Raw genomic sequence first — 23,546 nt, forward strand, 5'->3', positions numbered from 1 at the left:
GATGTCACGAACGCGACGAAAGCGATATTGGACGCGTTCTGCAGGGCGCTGCATCGTACATATCTGTGGTGTGGAGCCTCGACGCGGTGCAGGCGGTCAGCAAGGCGGAGAGGGCCCCTGACGCCAAAACCTTGGAAGTATTAGCGCAACCAGACAGTTCACGCCCGGGGAAAGCACCTGGGAGATTACTCGAACCGCGCAGGGACCCAGCACGACGTACACTGATCACCTGCGCCGCGTGTCTCTTTCTCTCGCCTGTCCATGGCATAGACCTGTCACTGCGAGTCTACTGCCACTCCACCTGGGGCAGCATTCCATCAATCCATCGTGACGAGTGACGGCAGCAGCACGTTTCCTGGCTGCCATGGCTGTATAACGCCCTAGAAGCCGAGCAACCACACCCCCACGCGACCTCGCCGTGAGAAGACACCCACCGACACTTCCTGCCTCTTCCGTGTCATTACCATGGTTGGCTCCAGCAAGACCGGGGGCTCGCCCACGACGCGCAGCCCTCGCTCGCGATCGCCTGCAGTATCAGGAAGGACAGACGAGTCCGGCCGACTGCTATCGCCGCTTAGTCTGGGACAGCCCAGGAATGAGACGCAAGACATACACAACCCCTCGCCCTCGGACGGCGCCCCCAAGATCATGCGCTCTGCCCCAACCGGCTCGCCCATCTCCAGCAAGGAAGCCGGCGAATTCCCTTTCCATGTCCCAGCGAACGCCAACGGGGGTAGCATCCCCGTACCCGTCGAAGCTGCTGAAGCCCCTCTCCGCGCCCCGAAGCCTTCCTCGCACATGTCCAATGGATCCACCAGCTCCTACTACCCGCCCTTTGCGCCCATGTCCCGACACCCTACCGAGGGCGAACTCTCCGACGCACCCCGAGAGCGCAAGAGCGTCCAGTTCGCTCGCTCCGCCACATTCACATCCGATCCGCCCGCCGCCAACTCGCGCCAGCAGTCATGGGAGGTCGAAGACGGCGAAGGGAAGGGCAAGGAGCGGAGTGGACAGAGCTCGTCGCTCATGGGCAAGCTGAGGGCACTGGCAGCGCCCATGCAGGGACACGGCAGGAGCCTGAGTGCATTGGGGGGAAGCTCAGGCCATGAAGGCTCACCCCATGGCCAGCTCTCGCCCACATCTGAGCACGACGAGCCGCGATTCGAGGGACACGACAGCGAGGCCGATGCTGATGGCGAGTCTAGCGCTGGCGAGGGTGCTTCAAGAAGACCGAGACAAAAGAGGCGGAAGAGCAGCCGCCGTTGGTTCGACGGCGAGGGCGAAGGCACCCAGACGGCCCCTACCACGCCCAAGCAGACAACAGGCGGCTTCTTTTCGCGTGACTCACCCACCATGACGCCTACCTCGACCCGCCCGGGCTTTCTACGCCGCTCCACCATGGATGACATACCCGAGAACGAGCGTCAGGGTTACTCAGAGGACGAGGGCCGCTCGCGCATCGCAAAGGAGAGCGCATGGACACGCGGACTACACAGTGCGAGGGGACTTTCGTACGGAGGTCTGCGAAGACACGACCCCAACGGCGAGGAAGAGGGTCACCAGAATCGTCCTACCGGCAACTTGCGAAGCTTGACTACTTTCAGGGGTGCGGCGGGAGACACACAGCCCTCACCATGGCGGATGCGTAGCGAGCGGACGTCAAGTTTGAGTGCGCAGAAGTGGAAGTCCATCAAGAACAGCCTCAAGCTGCTCGGCAACCGACAAAAGGCCGAACGCCAAATCGACCACGCAAAGTCGGCCGAGCTGATGGCTGAACTGCTTGCTGGTGCACCCGCAGCCTTGTTCTTTGCCAGCATGTTCCAACGCGATGAGCACGGCCACAGGCGTATTCCCGTCCTTCTCGAGCAGCTCAAGGTTACCATCACCGACACAGACCGCCCCGCAAAGAAGGAGGGCGATCGGCATACTGCTTTGCGCATAGAGCTGGAATACGGCAGTGGCCTGACCAGGATGAAGTGGGTTGTTTACAGGAGTGTCGCTGATTTTGCCAACCTGCATCTCAAGTTCAAAGTTCAGGAGAAGCAAGATGCTTTCCGCAGTCGCCCGGCTAACCGTATGCGAGAACTAAAAGACAAGACATCCAAAGACGGCGAGGCCGAGAAGGAAGAAGAGAAAGAAGATCCACGCACAAAACTTCCACGCTTCCCCAGAAGTGTATTGCCCTATCTCCGAGGTCTTCGAGGCTACGGCATCCTTGATGACGAAGGTGAGGAAGAGGAGGAAGAGGCTGCAGCAGGAGCCAGCGGACCAGACGGCGATGCAAGCGCTACCGAACGCCCCAACAGACCCAAGCGAGGCAAGTCCTCATTCTTAGGTCGCAGACAGTCAAGCGTAAGTGGTTCTCAAGCTCAGGGTGCTGTCGGTGCCCTTGTAGCGAGACAGGGCAGTTTTGCTGGCGCCGCCGGTCAGCCTCTACAGGCGAAACAGAATCATCATGAACGCCAACGGAAGAAGTTGGAACAATATCTGCGAGGTCTCATGACCTACCTCATCTTCCGTCCTGACAGCAACCGCCTGTGCAAGTTCCTCGAGCTGTCTGCTCTGGGTGTCCGCCTAGCGGCTGAGGGTGGCTACCATGGCAAGGAAGGCTACATGATGATCAAATCCTCCAAAGGCGTTGACAACAGGAAAGGCTGGACCAAGCTCGCCATGATGAACCGCCACTGGCCGAAGTGGTTCCTAGTGAGACACAGCTATGTTGTTTGTGTAGACTCGCCGGAGGAGATGAACGTCTACGATGTCTTCTTGGTCGATGCCGACTTCCATCTCGATACCAAATCTGCCAGGATACGAGATAAGAAAGCCAGAGATCTTGCAAGCGAAGCAAAAGCGTCTGCGACAGGTCATCATCAGCTCAAGCTCGTTAACGCTGAACGCAAGATGAAGCTACTTGCCCGTAATGAGCGGATGCTGCATCAGTTCGAGGAATCCATCAACTTCATGTCACAGAATACATTGTGGTCCCAACGCCAGCGGTTCGACAGTTTCGCTCCAGTACGCAAGAAGATCTACGCTCAATGGCTTGTAGACGGTCGTGACTACATGTGGAATGTATCCCGAGCTATCAGTATGGCACGCGACGTCATCTACATTCACGACTGGTGGCTCAGCCCAGAGCTTTACTTGCGTCGTCCAGCTGCTATCAGCCAGAAGTGGAGGCTCGACAGACTGCTGCAGCGCAAAGCGCAGGAAGGTGTCAAGATCTTTGTGATTATGTATCGCAACATCGGCGCTGCTATTCCTATCGACTCTGAGTACTCCAAGTTCTCACTGCTAGATCTCCACCCAAACATCTTCGTCCAACGATCCCCAAACCAGATCCGCCAGAACACATTCTTCTGGTCTCATCACGAGAAGATTTGCGTAATCGATCACACTGTAGCCTTCTGTGGAGGCGTTGACCTGTGCTTTGGTCGTTGGGATACACCACAACACGTCGTCGTTGACGACAAGCCGACAGGCTTCGAGCTCGATGATACGCCCAAGGACGCCGACCACTGTCAGCTGTGGCCAGGTAAGGACTACTCCAATCCCCGTGTGCAAGACTTCTTCGCTCTCGACAAACCCTACGAGGAGATGTACGACCGATCGAGAGTCCCAAGGATGCCGTGGCACGACGTCGGAATGCAGATCGTGGGTCAACCCGCTCGTGACTTGACCCGCCATTTCGTACAGCGATGGAACTACCTCCTTCGCCAGCGCAAGCCTTCGCGACCGACACCCTTCCTCCTTCCTCCGCCTGACTTCAACCCCGCCGATATAGAAGCTCTTGGGCTTGATGGAACTTGCGAAGTTCAGATCCTACGTTCCGCCTGTGCCTGGTCTCTGGGTACACCTAACAAGGTTGAGCATAGTATCATGAACGCGTACGTGCAGATGATTGCCACATCCGAGCATTTCGTGTACATCGAGAACCAGTTCTACATCAGTAGCGGCGAAGTGCTGGGAACGAAGATTGAGAACAAGATCAACGATGCGATTGTCGACCGTATCAAGCGTGCCCATGCCAACGACGAAGACTGGAGAGCATGCATCATGCTTCCGCTGATGCCCGGATACCAAAACACTGTCGACGAACAAGAAGGCAGCAGTGTTCGTCTCATTATGACGTGCCAATACCACAGCATCTGCCGTGGTGAAGGCTCCATTTTCGGACGCTTGCGAGCTGCCGGTATCGAGCCCGAGGATTACATCAACTTCTACGCACTCCGATCGTGGGGCGAGGTTGGCCCGAACAAGATGCTGGTCACAGAGCAGTTGTACATCCATGCGAAGATCATGGTAGTCGATGACCGAGTTGCCATCATCGGGTCCGCAAACATCAACGAGCGTTCTATGTTGGGATCACGCGACTCTGAAATCGCTGCCGTCATCCGCGATACTGAGCTACTTGATTCGTATATGGGTGGCCAGCCATACAAGGTGGGCAAGTTTCCGCACACGTTGCGTATGCGTCTCATGCGGGAGCACTTGGGTGTCGATGTTGACTGCATCTCTGAAGAGGAGATGCTCAGCCAGATGTCTGATGATGCCGATAGCGTCGGTTTCCAGACAGAATCATCTGGTCCAGGATCCCCAACGGCTCAGCGCGCAACTGAACAGAAGCTAGAAGAGAACAACTACAAGATGCAGGATGAGCTCATCCAGAAGGCAGAAAAGCTACACAGCTTCAACCATGACTTCGACTGGGCGCAGGACCAAAACCCTCATCTGCAAAGTACCAAGAAGCCATCGGCGGATTCTCGTGTGCAACACAACACGGCGCATACCAAAGATGTTCGTGGCGAGGGCGCTGATCATATGTTGGAAGCCGAGCAGGTCCGACCGATCATAACGCAAGCCAGAGATTCCTACATCGACGAGCATGGTCATGAGAAACTCGTTACGGATATCGCTGCTGAAGGTGCTGCAGCTATACCCAGGAAGAGTGCGACACTCAAGACGCGCAAGCGCAGTGGTACCACCGGCACCAGGGCCAGCAACGTCAGCGCACAGACTGACGGAACTGGCTATGCTGGCCTCCCACCTCCTAAGCTACCTCGCATGGACACGTTCAAGCTAGGTTTGACACAGCTCAGCCAGTTGCCTGCGTTGCCAATTTCGGATGACACGGACATCGGCGGCCCGCCTGCTCTACAACGAACCTTTAGCCAGGGTTCCTCTTCCGTCATCAACCCTCTTCTCTCGGAAATGCGTCGACCTGTCGTGACTGAAGACTGCATGCGCGATCCCATCAACGACACCTTCTTCCTCGACACTTGGCATCAAATTGCAGAGAACAACACCAAGCTCTTCCGCCAAGTCTTCCGCTGCATGCCAGACAACGAAGTCCGAACATGGAAGGAGTACCAGGAGTACGCTGCATTCTCGGAACGTTTCACCAAATCTCAGGGTGGAGACAAGAGCCAAATGCACAAGCAGCAGGATGCCCCGGGTACGACTGGACCGCCCGGCACTGGTCTCACGAGCAAGTTCACCTCGACTGCTGGTACTGTCGGCAAGCAGGTTGGCGCTCTAGGCGAGAAGCTCACCGAGAAGATGACGAACAACTCGGACAGAGTCAACGGCGAGAACGTCCATGGAACAACCCACCACTCGAGCATGGGCGGTGTAGAGCAATGGGCCGATGACCAAGAGAAGCGCGTACAATCCCAAAGCCCGCCTCCCCCCGCTACACGCGGTCTACACCTCGACACTGCATCCGGCACAACACTGAATGAGAAGCTAGCCCCCGAGCCCGCCGACGACGCCGTAGTCTCTCCCATGAATCCCGCTCCTCCAGAGAAGACCTTCACCTTCCCCGCTCCACCGCCCGTCCCCAACGAGAGCGCACACACCGACTTCGCATCGCACTCGCAAAACCCACCTCCAACATCGCACTCCAACCGCGAACGTTCTCAACGCGTCACTATCTCTGAACCGCCCATCCACCCTAACGCGCTGCCCCAGAACCAGAACTCGAACAACACGCCCAACCGCTCTAATACCAAGCGTTCCCGTCGCCGCGCCACGACAAAGTCGTCAAACAGGCAGTTCAACGCTACAGACGCGGATATCATGCTAGACAAAGAGGATGCGAAGCGGCTGTTAGAACTGGTCCAGGGCCATATTGTGCTTTGGCCATATGACTGGTTGGAGAGTGAAGAGAGAGGTGGCGGGTGGTTGTACAATGTCGATCAGATTGCGCCGTTGGAGATTTAGTAAGTTTGCACTGTCCCCTCTACTTTTATGGCATCTCGTACTGACAGTTCCTGCAGTAATTAATCTCCAGACGCATTCGCTGTAGGGCTGCGCAGCAGCGGCGTGAATGCCGTGATATACCATGGCGAGTCGTGAAGCTTGCATATTGGAGTTTAGGATCATGGTCCCCACTTTTGTCGCTTCTCTCTCGTTGTCGTTCCATTTGTTGAGTTTCCTGTCATCGTTGGTGTATTGTTGGAGGGGATAGGGATGGGAAAGAAAGCATTACACTGGCGTTTTTTCGCGTCCCGCACTTGCACTTCGCTGTTGCATATACAAAGTCTTTCTCTCGTCATTGACAAATTTCTCCTTTTGTGTCGCGTTTCCTTCCCTTTTACCATTACATCCGGTAGAAGTGGGCTATTCTTCACATCGTTTCGTTTGACTTGGCTAGTAATATAGTAATACATATAGACACGGTTCCACCTCATTGATGGAAGATTTTGACATTTCTGCAGCCTACATCAAGAAAGCAACATGCAAAGGGTGTGACGCAAGGTCAAAGTAGGCTCTAAAGTGTTCAGCTTTTTCCTTGGATGGGGTGGTTCCAAGATTGTATTCAGATAAACTCTGGACACATCGATGTTTTTTTCATGTCTTTTCTAGCGGAGAGCCAGGGTAGCCTTTTTGTTTCTTCTAAGTACATGCGAGAGCGCTGTACACTATCCAATCCATCCCTCATTCATCTCAAGCCAATGGCAAAATGAGCATCTCATCATTCAAATACCCAGAAGCTACCCATTCCCTCGAATCCTCCAGTACACACAAACTGAGCTCAAGCCAATCAACCGTCGCTTCTGAGCTTCCTCTTAGACTTGACTTTATTCTCCTCTTCCATCGCAGACGCTTGGCGCGTCTTGCGTACAGAAGGCTGCTTAGCCGGCTTGGGAGCCGCTTTGGACTTTGCTGGCGCTTTGGCCTTCGGAGCAGGTTTGGCTGGTGCAGGTGCGGACGCACTAGGAACGTTGGCAGTTTTCTTCGCCTGTCGTGTTAGGGGAGGCGTGAACCCAAACTTGTTCTTGGCGGGGCCGGCTTTGAGAGCGATGCTGCGAGCTGGGGTGGTGGTGGCGCGAGACCTGGTTTGGCGGATGGTGTGGCCACCGAGCATCAGAGGCTTGTTCTTGAGCTCCGGATTCTTGGATGGCGGGGGAGTGTCGCTGTCTTCGGCAGACGCTTCGATGGTTTCTCGTGCATCCTCGGAATCATCGTCGTCGTCTTCAACGGCGTTTTCAGGGTCGCCGTTGATCTTGTGAGCATCATAGTCGCCTTCAGGCTCGTCCAAGATGCTCTGCTTAGTGGTTCTTCTGAGGGGCCTCGGGGGAGTGGGCACGTCCACCTCTGGGCTAGGTCCTTTAGTATCGATCTTTGGCTCGGGGAATAGCAACAGTAGTTCAGACTCTTCCTGTTCCTTAGACTTGGTCTTTCCCTCCTTCTTGGGCGAAGCATTGCGTCTTCTGGTAGCACGAGTAGCGGGGATTTTCTTCATCTGCCCTGGAGCTGCTGGACCGTTCTTCGCTCTCGCAGCTTTCGCTGGAGTAGCCTTAGGCTTTGGTGCAGGACGTTTGGGTGCCTTGGTAGTGGTATCAGGGACGCCCAAGTCTCCAAAGAGATCAACAGAGTCAGCGTCACTGACTGGAACAGTTGCCGAGTTTGCAGGAGCTGGCATACTTGACATGAGTTCGCCTAGAGCCTCGGGCTTATGCGGTGGAAACAGCTTACGCGATATAGGCTTTGCCTTTGACGGGTGTTGTCTGTACGACGTTGAAGTAAGGCCCCGAAGTTCACGTTTTGAGACTGACGGTCTCGACATCGGTGTACCTAGAACGATTTCAGCGGCGGGTGTTTGCTTGCTAGGTGTTGCCGGATTCTCGACGTCGCTGAAGTGCTCGTCCATGTCGGCACTGTCGCCTCCCTGGTCAGATTGAGCACTGATGATGGCATCATCAGATTCAACTACGATGGGTGCTTTCGCAGATGATCCGGTATGTTTCATTGCACCTCCATGCTTGGTTGATACAGTCGGTTCGTTGTTGACAACATTCACATGAGCAGCCTCTTTCTTCGATTTGGCCGTAGTACGTCTACCCGTAGCTGGCGGTGGCGTAGATTCGTCTTCCTGATCTTTGGGGGCTTTGCTAGGCTTCTTGTTTGCAGCTTTGATAGTACGTGCCTTAGCAATGGAAGCGATATTAGCCTTCCGCTTTTTCTTGACCGGACCGTCTGAGTCACTCTCGGAAACGCTCGTTGTGTTCTTGGACGCTTTCGATCGCTTATGGTGGTGAACAGGCTGGGTTTCTGGTTCAGGTACTTCTGTTGTAGAACCAACGTCTTCGGTAGTATCCATATTGTGGGCAAACGATACATTTTCCATTTGATCTTCTTCGGGAATGGCTGGCGCATTGGTACTGTCATCGACGTCGGGTACAGTGGTGCTGTCTGCAATCGTAGTATCTGGCTCTGCGTCGGATGGGGCTGGAGACTTGGACAGCCCATGAGCTAGTTTCGCCGCACTTGCGTTCTCTTCATCCGCGGGCACTTCAGCAGGCGAGATCTGAGATTTCTCATGACGTACTTCGTCTTCAGACGGGAAGGGCAGGGGCGGTAAGGCCACATTGCTTTCCAACTGCAGCTCCGACGTCGAACCCGCAAATAATGGACTTGCTTCTCCAGCTGCGATCTCCAGAGATTTTCTAATCGATGGATCGCTATGATCAAGATTCTTTGAGGGCAAATGTTCGGAGGGAACGCTAGGCAGTGAGTCGGCGGCCGCATCCCGCAACTGCGCTTGCCATGGTCCTTCAACATCCTCTTCGACACGCGAGAGTGCCTCAGGCGATCTTGGGCTTAACGAGTCACCCTCAGTGATCATGGAAGAATCTGGTAGAACGGAAGTTGTGAGTTCAGACGTGACTTCCGGCGCCTTGTCAGCTTTCAAGTGTGCCGGAGAGTCTCGCACTTCAGGAAGCGCTTCTGGCGGCAATCGCAGAGGTTCGGTAGCAGGTCCAATTTGCATCGCGGAGCCTTCATCGAGCTGCTCTTCATTATCCAAACGATCTTTCTGCGTCTGGATTCGGCTTAATGCTTCCAAAGCACTTTGAATAGCTTCTTCATCGTATTCACTACCAGGATTATGCGGCGTCTGTTGTACTTCATCTGAGGTTGCGTACGATTTTAGCTGCATCGACAAGCCCGTCCGTGGCTTTTGGGAAGCTATGTCGACCTGTGAAGAGTTTTCCAGATTTGACTTGTGCACCACGAGGCTGTCATGCCTTGAAGAAGCCGATGCAAGGGGGATCGTTGATGCCTCCGCAGCCTTGTCATCTTCTGAGCCAGAACAAGATTGCAACTCGGAAAGCATGTTACCGTCGGCATCATGGAGGACTGGTATAGGGTAAGTTTCAACAGGCCCCTCTTCGGCAGCCACGTTATCTTGCGTCTGAGGGCCGATGTTCAAGCGCTCGGTTTCAGCAACGATGGTGAGGTCGTCGATATCCATGAGATCCGGGACTTCGGCATGCTTCTCATCGATCGCTGGCAGACCGGATTCTACTTTCTCGGTAACATGTGGAAGTATGTTCGTATGCGAAGCCGTCTTTTCGCGTTCCGGGGTAAGCTTGGAGGCTGGCGACATAGAGGGTGTGTGTTCCGCGCTTGTCTTGGATTCTGTGGGAACGATTGCGGTTCCATCAGACAGTGGGGCTTTGTTCGGTTTTTTGACAGAAAGTTCGGGTTGGGTGGTCGGCGAATCTACCTTCTCAGAGGGATTTGGGGGTTCGCGATCGACGAGGCCCGCATCCTGACCTTGGTCATGCAAGCACTGAGTATCGGCGCCACTGGTAACTTCAACCTCTTCCTGGCCGTGGCTCTTGTTTGACTGCTCACTACCGTTTACCTCATCCTCTTTATCGCTTGCCCAATCGAAATTCTCAATCTCGTGCAGACCGTCTTCCCACGTATCCGTATATGAACTGTCCGCGTAGTAATCCGGTGGGTGTTGCTGGCCTTCGATGCGACCATCCGTGTGCACGTGTTGCGCATCGTTCGTGTAACCCAGCTCTTCCATGGACCAAGAAGCCACCACCTCAGCCTCCAACATCTCGTAACCGACCAACTCTCCATACAAGTCGGGACCATAGGCGGTACAAGAGGGCAGGCTTGGGTCGTCAAAGCGTGCGGGAGGCTCGATCGGATCGTATTCGAAATCCATGTCGTGGGCGGGGGAGTAGATACGCATCTCTGTTGTCTAAGCAAACTGATCCAAAAGAGGCAATCGTGCAAACAGTCTTTTGTTGACGTGTAGCTCTTTGCTCTTCGGCGCGTCCAAAGGCGGCGATTGTCGGGGGTAGAGACCGGCGCACGTATCCGCTATTCTTTCATGACCAAGTGATACCTGCGTGCACGCGTATCTCTCAAGTGGTGAGGGGATGGGGTTGAGAGGGCGCCGCTGCAGGTGGGTGAGATAATTGAGTGTTGGAGCCGTGCGTAGTCGCTGGTTCTAGCTCGCTTCCGAATTAGGTTTTTGTAAGTGAAAGAGTCTTAGCGAACAGTCCTATTGAGGAGCATAAAGGTGACATGTCGACAAGTAAGTGTTACCGGGATCTGTTGTAGTAGTCTGTGTACGGTAATCTGTGTACTGTAATCTGTTGTAGTAATCTGTTAACCGTAATCTGTTAACTGTAATCTGCAAACAGTAGTCTATAAACCGTAATGTTAGTAGGGTGATTTTAGTAGAGTAATTTTAGTAGGGTAATGTTGGTAGAGTAATGTTAGTAGATTAATGCTGGTAGAGTAACGTTTGACGTGAACCACCAAGTTCAACTCACGTCTGAGTGTGTCGGTCCCTACTAACGATGCCCTACTTTTTTTCTCACCATGAACTTCACCGCAGAAAGCTTAAACTCATGTACGAATGTATTATAACGCGTAAAGATCCAGTCGCTGGTGGGTATCATGTTCAAGCCGCCAGCTCTTCACCAGTTCTCCAATCCTTGCTAAGCCAAATCTGATAGTGTGTGCGAAATGAAGCGCCAAAAAGCGTAGGTCGTATAGGAAGTCGCGGAGGTCTCGTCGGATAAGTCAAGGTTCGTCATATCGGTATCGCATTGCTGATAGCATTGCCCGTGTCCACGGGTAAAGCCAGTACACTGCTGCGGTCAGTATCAAGTTCAAGAATGCGCCCAGGAGACTTACCTCTTTCCAGCGTCAGTCGCGCAACAGCAGCAGAGAAGCGATGCTGGCCAACAGAAGATCTGGGAAACATGAGCGGATTGTCGCGCGTATGTGGGGAATCTAGGGAAGCCGTACAGCCATGCCGACTGTGACTACGAAGCCAATCGTAGGTCCAATAACCTTACAATGACATGGGTTCTGATCGCTATTTGTGGGCGTGTGGTTAGTAAAGGCATGAACGTTCAGCTCGCGAATTACTTACGTTCCGCACTGGATGCACAGCGGGAGAGGGACGAAGTCGCACATGTTGACAAGAGGAGGATGACAGAGACGCTACGATTGGAATCGCTTGTTTGGAAATACGGGATGCGGTGCTGCAAGTCGCTGAGGGGATGCAGTGGACAATAAAGATGTTGGAAGTAGGAAGGCTGACAGGAAGTCGCGATGCTTGTTGTCGCGCTAGTGTCGTCATCGGGCTTCGATTCGCGATCGCCGGGAGACACGCGTCAGCCGCAATGCGCTTCTTCAATTCGATCCTCTGCATTCACCAACAAGGCTTGCCCTGAATCTGACCTAGCTAACGTAGCTATTTACAAGATGCGTTTTTGCAAACCTGATACCGGAGTATGTTCCAGGCCAGTAGATGGCAGCTGTCTGGTACCTGCCAGTCTACTCGGAGGCCGGAGATGACGACGCAGATTCCTAGTAAACACCGCCTCCTACTACGTGACATAGTCCATCGTACTGCTTGTGTCTTCGGTTGAGTCACAGGAGGTCGTTACGAACGCGCCAAATGAAGGAATACACTCTGAAACGTTGTTTGTCGCGAATTGGGATATTAGGCGGACAGTCGTCAACGCCGCAATCAGCCATCAGTCCTCCATCTCTTCCCGTATCAGCTCTACCTCGACCGTCCTTTGGCCCGTTTGGATCTTGCCCTTCAGTCCATCGTTGTATTTGTCGAAGCAGAGTCTCCATAGGCCCGGCTCGCCTTCACTCTCAACGGCGATAAAGCCCTCCCAGTTCTCGAAGGTGTAGCGCTTCTCTCCGTTTGAGCCGACGCGAGCGTCGAAAGGCCCAGCCTGCCCCTCCTCCGCGTCAACGCGTAGTCCATGGCTAAACTGGTAAATGTCGGATTCGGTATCCAGATAGACCCAATTGAGCTGCGGCGGGTTATCTGAGATCGTAGATACGATGCCTTCGTAATCTTTCTTTGGGAAAGGAAGGTAATACCCGGTGAAAGGATGATGCGTCGGTCCTTCGTATGTTGATAGCTGGACGTACAATCTGCCGCCGCATAGTACAATTCGACTGTTCTTGAACAAATCCTTGCGATCTTCCGGCGTTCTCATGGTCGCTCGACATCGCATGTGACATTTCTCGCCTTTCCAGTCGTCGTCCTCCTCCTCAGCCTCTTTCTTTGCGTTTTCCGTTTGACTTTGCAGGGTTAGAACGGATGTTGCGGTCATAGGGACCGTTCCCACGAGAGCCAGGAGGCCGAACACCATTTTTCAGTCTTTTGATACAGAGACGGTACGTTGGGATACTTTCAAGGTTGTGTTTAGGTACAAAGCGTAACATGTGCTAACTGGTGAGGTAGCACATGCGGTGCGTCGGAAACCCTACATCACGACGCGACAAAAAGCAATAGATCACAATCGCACTTCATGCATCTCGCGTAAAAGCCCATGACGAAAGTCAAGGCGATCATCATGTGGCTGCATGAGCAAAGTTACAAAGCCAATCAAGCAGTAGTGCGCGGCTAACTTCCGGTATCCGCTCCACTTAGTTCCAGATGATCGACAGATCAATAGTGAATGCCGGGGCCAATGACGAACAACAAGCCTCATATGGCTGATCCTTGGAACTCATGAGTTGTGAGTCCACTTTGGGACAGAGGCTATAACCTCATTGAGGAATTGTAGTCGAAGCTATAGCATTAGCCGGTTGCTTTACTCATCTCCTGCATTAGAACTATAGGCAAGCTCGACTCGCAGGCAATGCCATAGCCAATTCAGCACTCATGCGCGCGAAGATCACCTCGCCGACCCGTCGATCGATGATGTACCTGCGGCTGATAGATGCGGGAGCTTCGGACATGTCCGTCCAGCACCTTCGATCGAGAAGTTTATCAACCGAGACTTGCTCGCATAACCCATCGGAATCTACTCCTTCAAATCCTCACTACCAACACTTTGAGTTCTGGCGTGGTCAGCACAACTCCCGCATCGCAGGAAAGCGAAGATACCGCATTTGACTATACCTCCACCGCACCCCCAACTCACACCACCGCAAACACCGGACTCCGAAACCGCACCAGAATCTGAATTCAAGATGGCGGACGCGACTAAGAAGTACGCTAGTCTCATCCGCAATACCTCTTGTCATGCCATATCTAACATATTCATAGCCTCACCGACACGGCCAACAATGCCACCGGCGGCCGCGACGGCGGACCTGGTGATACCCTTGGCAAACTAGGCAGCGCCACCAGCGCTGTAGCACCGAAGAACAAGAATAAGAAGAAGAAAGGTGGCAATGGCAACAACGAAGAGGAAGACGAAGAGACCACCGAGGGATTCGGTCTCGACAATGGATCGGATGTGAAGGGTAGCTTGAAGGTGCATATCAAGTTGGACCTAGAAGCGGATATCAAGGTCTACGCGAGGATTAGGGGAGACATCGCGATTGGTATTTTGTAAGATAGAATGGCCCCAAAATCCGAATAGCATATTGTGTGTCAAGTTCTGGGTCGTGACAGTCAGACATTGATATTTTGTCTCGAGTCCTGATCGCAAGTAACTCGACGTGTTTGTTGCTTCATGCCATGTGTCCGAGCTATTGGAAAGGTGACATGATTGAATTCGTGATGCTGAGGTGCTGAAGGGCGTACTCTCTAGATGTGAGATGGATGCCCCGGTCTACTTGACCTTTCCTGCCTCGGCTAGAAGCGCTGGACCCTGAACGTCAGGCTGCATACCAAAAATATGCTGAGAGTCATCCACCATGTCGCCAAACAATGCGCCGGCCGCTACCCCACGCCTTTCCAGAGTTCCAACAGTCGCTACATCGATTATTCTGCTCACGGCGCGACTTCCACAAGCTCTCGAGGGTTCCGCGACGCGTACAAGTGCGGATCGCGTATGGGAAGAAAGGCAACATGGCGGGGTATGAAGACTGGTCGCAACAGCAGTTGATTGCAAGGATACAAGAATTAGAGAAGCAAGTCGGAGGGAATACCCAAGGCGCGACTGAAGAGAAGTCCCCGGTGCCTACGAACGAGCAGATATCACCACCTCCAGACTCGCCACAGTCATTAGCCTTTCGCAGAGCCAACAAGCCGCCACCGAAGGCGTTCGATGCCTCGAGATACAGCACGCGGTTGATCGCACTGAAATTTGCATATCTGGGGCAAAAGTACAATGGATTTGAGCATCACAATAACAACACCACGCCATTACCTACAATCGAGGAAGAAGTCTGGAAGGCGCTGATCAAGACGCGGTTGATAAGTCCTATACCTACGGAAGGTGACGAGAGAAGATATGAAAGAATCGATAGAAAGACCTTTGCAAAATGGGATAGGGAAGGTGCGGATGTAAACTGGGATGGCTGCGAATACTCCAAGTGTGGAAGAACAGATCGGGGTGTCAGTGCTTTTGGGCAGGTCATTGGGGTGAGGGTTAGAAGTAACAAGCCCAAACCTGTAGAAAAGATGGGAGGCGAGGAGGAAGTGGACAACGAAGAATCATTGCCTTCTTCAAACGATACCCAGACCATCCCATCAAAGCCGTTCAACGATCTCACCGACGAACTACCATACATCCAGCTTCTAAACCGCGTCCTTCCTCCCGACATTCGCGTTTACGCGTGGTGCCCCAACCCACCAGAAGACTTTAGTGCACGCTTCTCTTGCAAAGAACGACGGTACAAGTACTTCTTCACCAACCCTTGCTTCGCACCTGTGCCCGGCTCCTCTGGTCTATACAAACCCAGCGCATATGGTGCCACCACGGCAGATGACCAAGAAACGATGCGCGAAGGCTGGCTCGACATCGACGCCATGCGAAAAGGATGCAAAGAGCTAATCGGCCTCCACGACTTCCGCAACTTCTGCAAAATCGACGCGAGCAAACAGCTAACAAACTTCCAACGGCGAATCTACCACGCTGACATCGAGGAAGTCTCTCCACTATCTCTCCCAGGCTTTCTATCACACCCCGCTCTTTCCGCTCCATCCCTGTCAAAGAACGGAGACCAACCAAAACTATACTCCTTCACCCTCCATGGCTCCGCATTCCTCTGGCACCAAGTCCGCTCTCTAGTGTCGATCCTCTTCCTCATCGGCCAAGGTCTCGAATCTCCATCACTAGTCACTCAACTCCTCGACATGACCGCCAACCCCACACGGCCCAAATACGAAATGGCATCCGACGCCCCACTTGTCCTCTGGGACTGCATCTTCCCGCACGCCTCGGAAGTGCAAACCTCTGAAGAACGCGAACGAGGCTACGAAGACCGCCTAGAATGGGTATACATCGGCGACGAAGGCGGCAGCGAGCCTAAAGCCAGAGGAACAGGCAAAGGCGGCGGTCCTAGCACGATCGGCCGCGGGAAATGGGGTCGCGGCGGCGTGATCGACGATGTCTGGGAGATGTGGCGGGGGAACAAAGTCGATGAGACGCTTTCGGCGCTTTTGCTGGATAAGATTGCGGGTTTGGGACAGTCGACGCTGGATGCTGAGGTACCCGTTGAGCAGCAGAGTATTGGGATAGCGAGGGGCGGACCGCGGTTGTTTGATGGAGGGGATATAGGGAAGGCGAAGGGGAATTATATGCCGCTGCTGCAGAGGGAGAGGCAGGAGTCTGTCGAGGTGGTTAATGAGCGGTATAGAGTGAGGAGGGGTATTGATGCTCGCGTTAAAACGACGGACGATGACGGGGATGAGTAGATTACTGAAGACGTGAGATAGAATCGGGTTTGCTCGTTCGACACGACATTACAATCGAAATATGCCTGGTCGAGCAAAAGAGAAACTTCATTGGGTATCATGATTTGTTGCTGCATCTTCCAATCTTTGGCCACGGTAATCCATCCTTCAATCCCCCTTCGCCTTTTTTCACCTTAATCCCAGTATTCCAAAGTCCACCATCCCCCATTTAATCCCCAGTATTCAACTCCAAATCGATCTGCACGCCATTGCTAATAGCATAATCCTCACACGTCAAATTATCATGAAACGGCCTCTCTCCCTGCCTCTTAAGCATAATCTCATGCACCGGTCTACCGATCTTCGCTGCCACCATGGCTTTCAACAGCTTGATAGGGTCGCTGGGCAGGCACGGCACTTGTGTCTTTGTTCCGAGACGGTCATTGATAGTGACGAGGATCATGTGCTCAGAAGGTGCCGCAGGAGCGGCTGCGGGTTTCTTCTCTTTGGGTTTGCTGTCGCGGTCGCTGTCTCGTGGTTTGCGGTCGCGAGAGCGAGAACGGCGGCGCCGGTCGCGGCTTCCGTCTCGTCTGCGCTCGCGGGAGTTGTCTCGAGGACGGCGGTCACGTTCTCTGGAGCCATCGCGTCTGCGCTCGCGATCGCGATCTGAGTCTCGTGGTCGTCGCTCTCGGTCGCGATCGTCGCGTCGTCTGTCTGGGTCGCGGCGGTCGCGGTCGCCTTTGTATTTGAGGCCGCTAAAGGTTTTGGGCTTGCGCGGACCGGGGGATCTTCGTGGGGAGCGAGAGCGGGAGCGCTCTGTTTTTGAAGACTCCATAGCTGTTGATGTGTGTATGGGATGTGTGGTGTGTTGGTGGAGAGGGAAGAGCAAGTGCAGGTAAGGCAGCTTCGTGGAAAACGTGAGCTCAGCTTCGGGCTTATCGATAAGGAAGCTAGCAGAGCGCGTCATCCCGTCCCGCGACGCTTCCTTTCACCCCACATTCCGCCCTCTGTACTTGTCCCCGTCTAGCGATGCCTCCTTCAATTCGAATATGATGTTGAAGCTTATCGATCGCTTCAACTCTCCGCCGGCGCAGACACTGCAAGTCCTACAGCCCACATCGTCGACCATCACATACACTGTCTCGACGCGTTCTGTACCCAAGACACTTCCCGCCTTGGTAGCATACTATGCAGGGATACTGACGAGAGTGCTGCTGGGTATAGCCAGTATACTGTTGTTATGGATGAAATGGCGCGTCACACAAGCTCAGTCTCTGGATCTGTCGCTGGGTGCATTGGGCCATGAGACAGAAAGGCAACTAGTAAAGCTGGCGGAAGCTTGCCAATGGCGATATCTGGTACCCAGTACATTGCTCATACTCTTTCTGGTCTTCCGCCGAAACTATACAGGTACATCCTTTGCCGCGTTCTCAGCCTCCCCTAAGCCCAAGCTAATACAGATCATAGAAGAATCACTCACCGTACTCCGGGGCCTCGGTGTCCAGACCTCTACCACCTCCTCTACGTATCTCCAGACACCTACTACGCGCTTCATACCAACCACAAGTATACAGGACGTCTTCATACACGAGGCTTTCAAGGGATTTGAAGTTAGGTTCTTCCTCATGATCGTAGTGGAAGGAGAAGGAGAGGTGGTGGTCGTCTTTCCGAGACTGCTACCGAGAAGGGCGACACTGGAGACCGTTTGGCGGGGCGTCAGGGGTGGGTTATGGGAAGATAGCGTCAGAGCGCCGACAGAGAAGACAGGGCCGTGAAGAGAGCGGAGACTGTAGAAATGCGATGTCATTTTGCGTTTGCGGTGCGCATAACAATGGCCGAATGACCAGGACCTTCTCTACGTCCCACATGACATCTGACGTCTAAGTAAGCCGTCTCAGAGATATCGTAATAATGAAGTCGTACCTTCAAATTCGCTGCGTTACGACTTCCTACACACGGCTCCTCCATGTCTCCTGAACTCGGAGCAGGAACCGCGCCCAAGCTCTTCCATACTGGTATCAATCTCCTACTGGTGTCCAAATCCCAAATACGCCATGAATCCAACCTGGTGCCCCCATCATGAGCTTCCCCTCAATATCTGTACCTAGTGGAATAATCCTTCGGACTAACCACCAAACCCCTTCCTTTCTTCGCACCCCGATAAACCGTCTCAATAATATCAATAAACTCCTGCTTATCCTCCAACACCCAATTCAGCTTATTATTATTTCCCGTTCCGAAATCGCACATCATGTGTTTGTTGCGGAAGAAGAACATGACGGTACACGGGTCGTAGAGCTCGTACATGGCTTTGAAATCGGGGACTTCGTCGAGGTCGCAGAGGTAGATGGCGCAGAAGTTCTTAACCCGGTCGGCGATCTTATAGAGGACTTCGTCTTGTTGCATGCAGTCGGGGTCCGAGTCGCGGCCGAAGCGGATGAGGACAAGTCGGTCTTCTTCGCTGAGGATCGCTTGGTCGACGTGCCAGCCTGTGCGGAGGTGGGGGAGGACTACGGAGCCCATGGTGGGTGGATACGCGTGTGGCTGAAGTTGGGGTTGTAGGTGTGCGACCGTGGAGGATGGCTGGTCGAGATGGCCGGCAGCGAAGGCGGGGTTGTTAGACTCGATACGGTGAGTCGATATGTAGTTTGCGCGATCGTGCGATAAAAATTTGTAGCGCGTTGGAACGTCCGTATAATTATGTTTGCGCGATCCTTCAAGGTATGGGAGGGTTGAAAGAAAGTTAGTCGCGCCAGGCAGCTGCCGCCCGTGATCTAGAAAGTTCCCGAGGGTCGCCCCACTGTCGCGTTCCTCCAACCGACCGCGGCGCGTATGCCTCCTGTACCCAAATCCCGTTATCGCTTCATCAATACGTCCGATCACCGACGCATTTCACACTGCCTGCTCCAACTGCATAAGAGTATTGTGATGAGCAATGAAGCTAATCATCGCAATGAAAACGCTGTCGCAGTCATGGCGTCACACATCTTGCATCAGATGCGCAGAAGTTGACGTAGCACGTCTGCCACAGCAATGTACTTCTGCTAATACTATCTCTACAGTTCTCAGGCTCACGGCCGTGAGTGAGCATTCCGATTGAGATAATATATTGTTCACTATCCAAAGTCCAGCCTCGGAGGACTGACAGGGCACTTGGAGGCCATGCTGATGGTTGCCTCTCGGCTGGTACCTATCGACCATCACCGGATATCTGAACTTCTAGCACCTTGAAATCATCGTACTGTCCAGCATTCGCAAAACCTGTACGTATGGAAATATCAGCGCGGGCAGCACGTACCAGAGCTTCCAACTCTGCGTACGTACGATGCCGTCCTCCGAACGTGCTCATAACGAGGAGCTCAGACATGGAAGTGCTCATGCTGACATTTTCGCTCGGTTTAACTGAATCGACAATGAGAAGCAGCTCTCCTGTCTCAAGAACATCCAAGACATTTGATAGGATACTCATGCACTGCGCATCGCTCCAGTCATGCAGAACTTGCTTCAGCAAGAACACACGCCTTTCTTCCCCTCCAGCACTCAAGGCATCATACTGCTGGAACATGTCGTGCGCCACGTACCGAATGCGAGCGCTCAGATGTATCGGGCACTGAGCCTTACCTTGTTCGACCACGCTCGCGTAGTCACATACCAGGAACTGTTGCCCCGGAAGTCGTTCAGCCAAGAACATCGATGTATAGCCAGCGCCTCCGGCCACGTCAACAATTAGTGAGAAGTTCGCTAGTTGCTGGATCGGATAGGCTGCTTCGAAGAAGCGTAAGCTGGCAGACGCGACTTCTTCCATGGCTCGCTGGAACCTCGCTCCAATCACGGTATCCTGTGTGGCACAATATTTGTAGAAATCCATACCGGTGTGGTGGTATTCGTTGAAGGCGGTATGGCCGGGCGATGGTAGTTGATAATGGGATTTCTGCAGAGTTTCCGGCAGCGTGAAGCAGCTTTTGAAGCTCTCGTTAAGTCTAACAGTATCATGAAATGAGTAACCATCACAGGTTCAAGACCGGGTAGAGAACTTACAACGATGACATGAGGTCGTTGAACGATGGCTTTAGCAAAGTCATCGACCTAGCGGAATGGCTCCACTGCGACGGGCCTCGATTCTTGAAAACACCGTGGTTACTCAAGAGGTTCAAGACGGTCCCTTCAACATCGAGCATTAATAAACAGCTTTTCCACTCCTCAATGGTTAGGAGTCTTACCGAGGACAGCTTCGTCAGCCTTCACTCCCTCCGCAAGGTCTGACAAGGTTACATGTCCACCGTCATCTGGAAAACCGTGGACCAAATCGAGATCAAGACATATCTTCAATGCCACAGAAGCAGTGTACTACAAAAGTTAATCTGGTTCCAACAACTTCTTGACCCAGCTCCAAGCCTTTTTGGGCGCACTTACCCCTCGCGCAAGGTTCTTCACTGACTGCGCTGGATCAGATGTAGTAGCGACGAATTCTTCGGCTATCGTAGTCAACTCCTTCTGAGTTGCGAAAGACGTTGCGGAGTCCATCTCGCCTTGCTTTAAGGCGTCTAAGCCCGCGCCCAGACGCTGGACGAGACCAGAGAGGACGTCGAGATTCCAGGCAGCCATTACAAGAGAAGGAGAGTCTAGATGAGCTCATCCGAGTATGCAGCAAGAATGCAGATCGCGGGAACCGGCGTCATATAACGCCAGAGGCTACCCGGATAAGTTCTCGATCAATGGTGCTCATCGTTTGGCATGACGCCAGCTCATTGGTCTTGTTGCATTCAAGGATCAATCCTTTGGATTGCGGGGTTCTCTAGGATGTGAAGGCTAGGGTGCCTCAAGCTTTCCCGCAGATGCACGCGCACTACCGCTGATAATGGATGCAGCGTGAGTTCATCGATCATATGGTTACATGCTTTCGTATTACTGCATGATACGATGTCGCACACGACACTTTTTTGACGAATCAATTTGCCTGTCACCTGTAGACACTCATGCCCAGAAGTCATCAGATTTGTTATTCCGGTGCATCGTCTTCAACTATCACCATGACTCTGCTGAATACTATCATACACGCAAGTTTCATGCGTTCATAACGCTACGATGATGGTTTGCTCTCTGTAGGCGCATACCCTTCTTGCGAGTTCCACTTCTGCTTGCCATCACCCGGCTGATCTAACTGTTCATCAAACCCGCCTTCTTCGAGATCCGGCGGCTGCTGATGGGCGTCCACTTGCTGCTGGGTACCCTGCTGGTCTACACCTTCGATTTTCTCCCGACCAACTTGGCCTTTGTCGTACTCAATGTCCCCCACGGGTTCGCCAGGAGTTTCGCCAAATCGGTTCGGGTCAGGCTGCTTGTCTTCTTCTATATCCATACCGTCGTTCTGATTCACTTTGTGGCCTTCATAGTAGTCAGGCATGATGACCTACCGGCCTAAATGTTAGCATTCGAACCACGTAGAAGTTAGATACTGTGAGTGGTACACTCACCTTTTGAGAGGGATTGGGTTGAGTCAAGAAGTTGCTGGAATTCGGAGTAGGGTTAAGATTTGCCTTGGTAAGTAGTGATCTGTGTAGAAGATTCAAACCTTCGCGGTCGAGGTTCTCCTTTAAATATTTCGGTGCTCTCTTAAACCAATCCAGTTGCTTGACCGGTCTATAGCCTCATTTTCGTCCTACATATCTTGCCCCGCCTTTCAAACCGGTCAATCCTCCAAATCCGGCGCATCACAGCCCCCGCCGGATTTGGATTATTGATCCGTAGCCGACCAGCCGCTGTGCAGCGATTGGAACCCGGTTGTACGCGTCCGGTTTCTTCGCTTCGATCACCAGAAAACCTGTCTACGTGCGGATGTTCCCACATATGTCTGCCTGCAGGTCGGCCATCACAATCTGTCTAATGTGCTCACTCATGCATATCTTGACAAATGACACTGCATATCATCCCACGCGGTTGAAGGCGAATCTCGTTACCTGTATCCTTGACACAGAGGAATTACTACGTCAGTATGCTCGATATATAGTTGCTATTGAGGGAATGACACCAGACTAGAATATGTAGATGTTGCATTGTTTCTCCACAGTTCTATAATATGGACAGTCGTAGATGACGGTGTTCAAAGCAAGTCTCAAAATGTTTACAGGGACAGATTTCTATGTGCGTTCCAATCACTGTAGCAACGCTTCCAAGATCAGGTCGCCGGGGCCGCGGGGCGAAACACTTCACTTGCTCTAGCCTGAACTCGTGTCTGATGTAGCGCTAACGAAAACAACTTGTACCGCCGCGAATCTTAGACGTTGATCAGTTACGTATCTCCCAATTATCGACATAATTGAGGAATAGACACTTACGCCGCGGTAGCCATGAAAGTTTCGATTGCGCGAGCCCTTGTGCAAAATGCGATTACAGCCGTGAAAAGCGCAGAGAAGACGAGTACGAGTAGCAATCGGAGTACCATGCGCGAGACTGCATACAGCATGATCATGGTGATTGCTGGAAATATCGTTGCAAGGCAACTTCGAAAAATGGTGATGAAGATGTGGATGCGCTTCTCGCTGTATGGCACCAGTTCAGTTTCCGGGTCGGGTGTCTGCACGTCTTCAGCTAAGGGTACTTTTTACTTGCATCTCATCTCGCAAACAAACCTTTACACGCCAGCAAAAGCATTTGTGCAAACATGGTAATAATGACGCTCTCGTCCACTTCGTGAACTGGTCAGGCTCCTCTTCAGGCCGCTGAAGCGCCATTAGGTCGCACTCTCTTTCAACATCCCATGATTCGGCGTCTGCATCTCTGAGATAGTAGACCGCGTGTTTCGGAATGTTGAGGATGTGTCGGATATTCTTGATAGCCCATGGCGTTGGCTGCGGCATGCATCGGAGTTTGTGATAGCGAATCACAGCTTCATCTACATCCAATCAGCTACAATAGCTCTTGAACCCTCTTTGGGCTTCAGTACTGTACTGTCTCAATTTCTCGCGGATCTCAAGTACCTTCTTCCATTGGAAGTCATCCCCGCGCTGCAACGACTGCTGCAAAGCCTGCGCCGAGTGACGATAGGCTGTCCGATCGGCGTCTTGACTCTCCGCATCCTCCCGTGAAATGCATTCCAATTCCCTCTCGAGCTGCACGAGTTCAGCCTGCATGTACAATAGGTCTTGCGTGTTCAATACTCCGAACCTCCGGATGACTGGAATCCTAG

At 53.0% G+C, this 23,546-nt stretch overlaps 8 protein-coding genes across 8 annotated transcripts; 3 read left to right on the forward strand and 5 right to left on the reverse strand.

Annotated features, from left to right (window-relative positions):
• Positions 1 to 465: 465 nt before the first annotated feature.
• J4E90_007207 (uncharacterized protein) lies at positions 466 to 6,222 on the forward strand (the record flags this gene model as incomplete). The annotated part of the gene is made up of 1 exon (XM_051436747.1): positions 466 to 6,222. One exon carries the CDS (start codon positions 466 to 468, stop codon positions 6,220 to 6,222), a length of 5,757 nt encoding a protein of 1,918 aa, XP_051289493.1.
• An 823-nt stretch (positions 6,223 to 7,045) lies between these two features.
• Positions 7,046 to 10,495, reverse strand: J4E90_007208 (uncharacterized protein; the record flags this gene model as incomplete). Its single annotated transcript, XM_051436748.1, has 1 exon — positions 7,046 to 10,495. One exon carries the CDS (start codon positions 10,493 to 10,495, stop codon positions 7,046 to 7,048), a length of 3,450 nt encoding a protein of 1,149 aa, XP_051289494.1.
• A 1,807-nt stretch (positions 10,496 to 12,302) lies between these two features.
• On the reverse strand, positions 12,303 to 12,938 carry J4E90_007209 (uncharacterized protein; the record flags this gene model as incomplete). The annotated part of the gene is made up of 1 exon (XM_051436749.1): positions 12,303 to 12,938. The coding sequence occupies one exon, from the start codon at positions 12,936 to 12,938 to the stop codon at positions 12,303 to 12,305; it is 636 nt and encodes a 211-aa protein (XP_051289495.1).
• An 826-nt stretch (positions 12,939 to 13,764) lies between these two features.
• Positions 13,765 to 14,132, forward strand: J4E90_007210 (uncharacterized protein; the record flags this gene model as incomplete). The annotated part of the gene is made up of 2 exons (XM_051436750.1): positions 13,765 to 13,784; positions 13,841 to 14,132. The coding sequence occupies 2 exons, from the start codon at positions 13,765 to 13,767 to the stop codon at positions 14,130 to 14,132; spliced, it is 312 nt and encodes a 103-aa protein (XP_051289496.1).
• A 458-nt stretch (positions 14,133 to 14,590) lies between these two features.
• J4E90_007211 (uncharacterized protein) lies at positions 14,591 to 16,381 on the forward strand (the record flags this gene model as incomplete). Its single annotated transcript, XM_051436751.1, has 1 exon — positions 14,591 to 16,381. One exon carries the CDS (start codon positions 14,591 to 14,593, stop codon positions 16,379 to 16,381), a length of 1,791 nt encoding a protein of 596 aa, XP_051289497.1.
• Positions 16,382 to 16,589: 208 nt separating this feature from the next.
• Positions 16,590 to 17,195, reverse strand: J4E90_007212 (uncharacterized protein; the record flags this gene model as incomplete). The annotated part of the gene is made up of 1 exon (XM_051436752.1): positions 16,590 to 17,195. One exon carries the CDS (start codon positions 17,193 to 17,195, stop codon positions 16,590 to 16,592), a length of 606 nt encoding a protein of 201 aa, XP_051289498.1.
• Positions 17,196 to 18,451: 1,256 nt separating this feature from the next.
• Positions 18,452 to 18,883, reverse strand: TXNL4A_2 (Thioredoxin-like 4A; the record flags this gene model as incomplete). The annotated part of the gene is made up of 1 exon (XM_051436753.1): positions 18,452 to 18,883. One exon carries the CDS (start codon positions 18,881 to 18,883, stop codon positions 18,452 to 18,454), a length of 432 nt encoding a protein of 143 aa, XP_051289499.1.
• A 2,557-nt stretch (positions 18,884 to 21,440) lies between these two features.
• On the reverse strand, positions 21,441 to 21,764 carry J4E90_007214 (uncharacterized protein; the record flags this gene model as incomplete). Its single annotated transcript, XM_051436754.1, has 1 exon — positions 21,441 to 21,764. The coding sequence occupies one exon, from the start codon at positions 21,762 to 21,764 to the stop codon at positions 21,441 to 21,443; it is 324 nt and encodes a 107-aa protein (XP_051289500.1).
• Between the last annotated feature and the right edge of the window lie 1,782 nt (positions 21,765 to 23,546).

The sequence above is a fragment of the Alternaria incomplexa genome (assembly GCF_024043165.1).
Source record: "Alternaria incomplexa strain BMP 0042 chromosome Unknown scaffold_10, whole genome shotgun sequence".
Lineage (NCBI taxonomy): Eukaryota > Fungi > Ascomycota > Dothideomycetes > Pleosporales > Pleosporaceae > Alternaria > Alternaria incomplexa.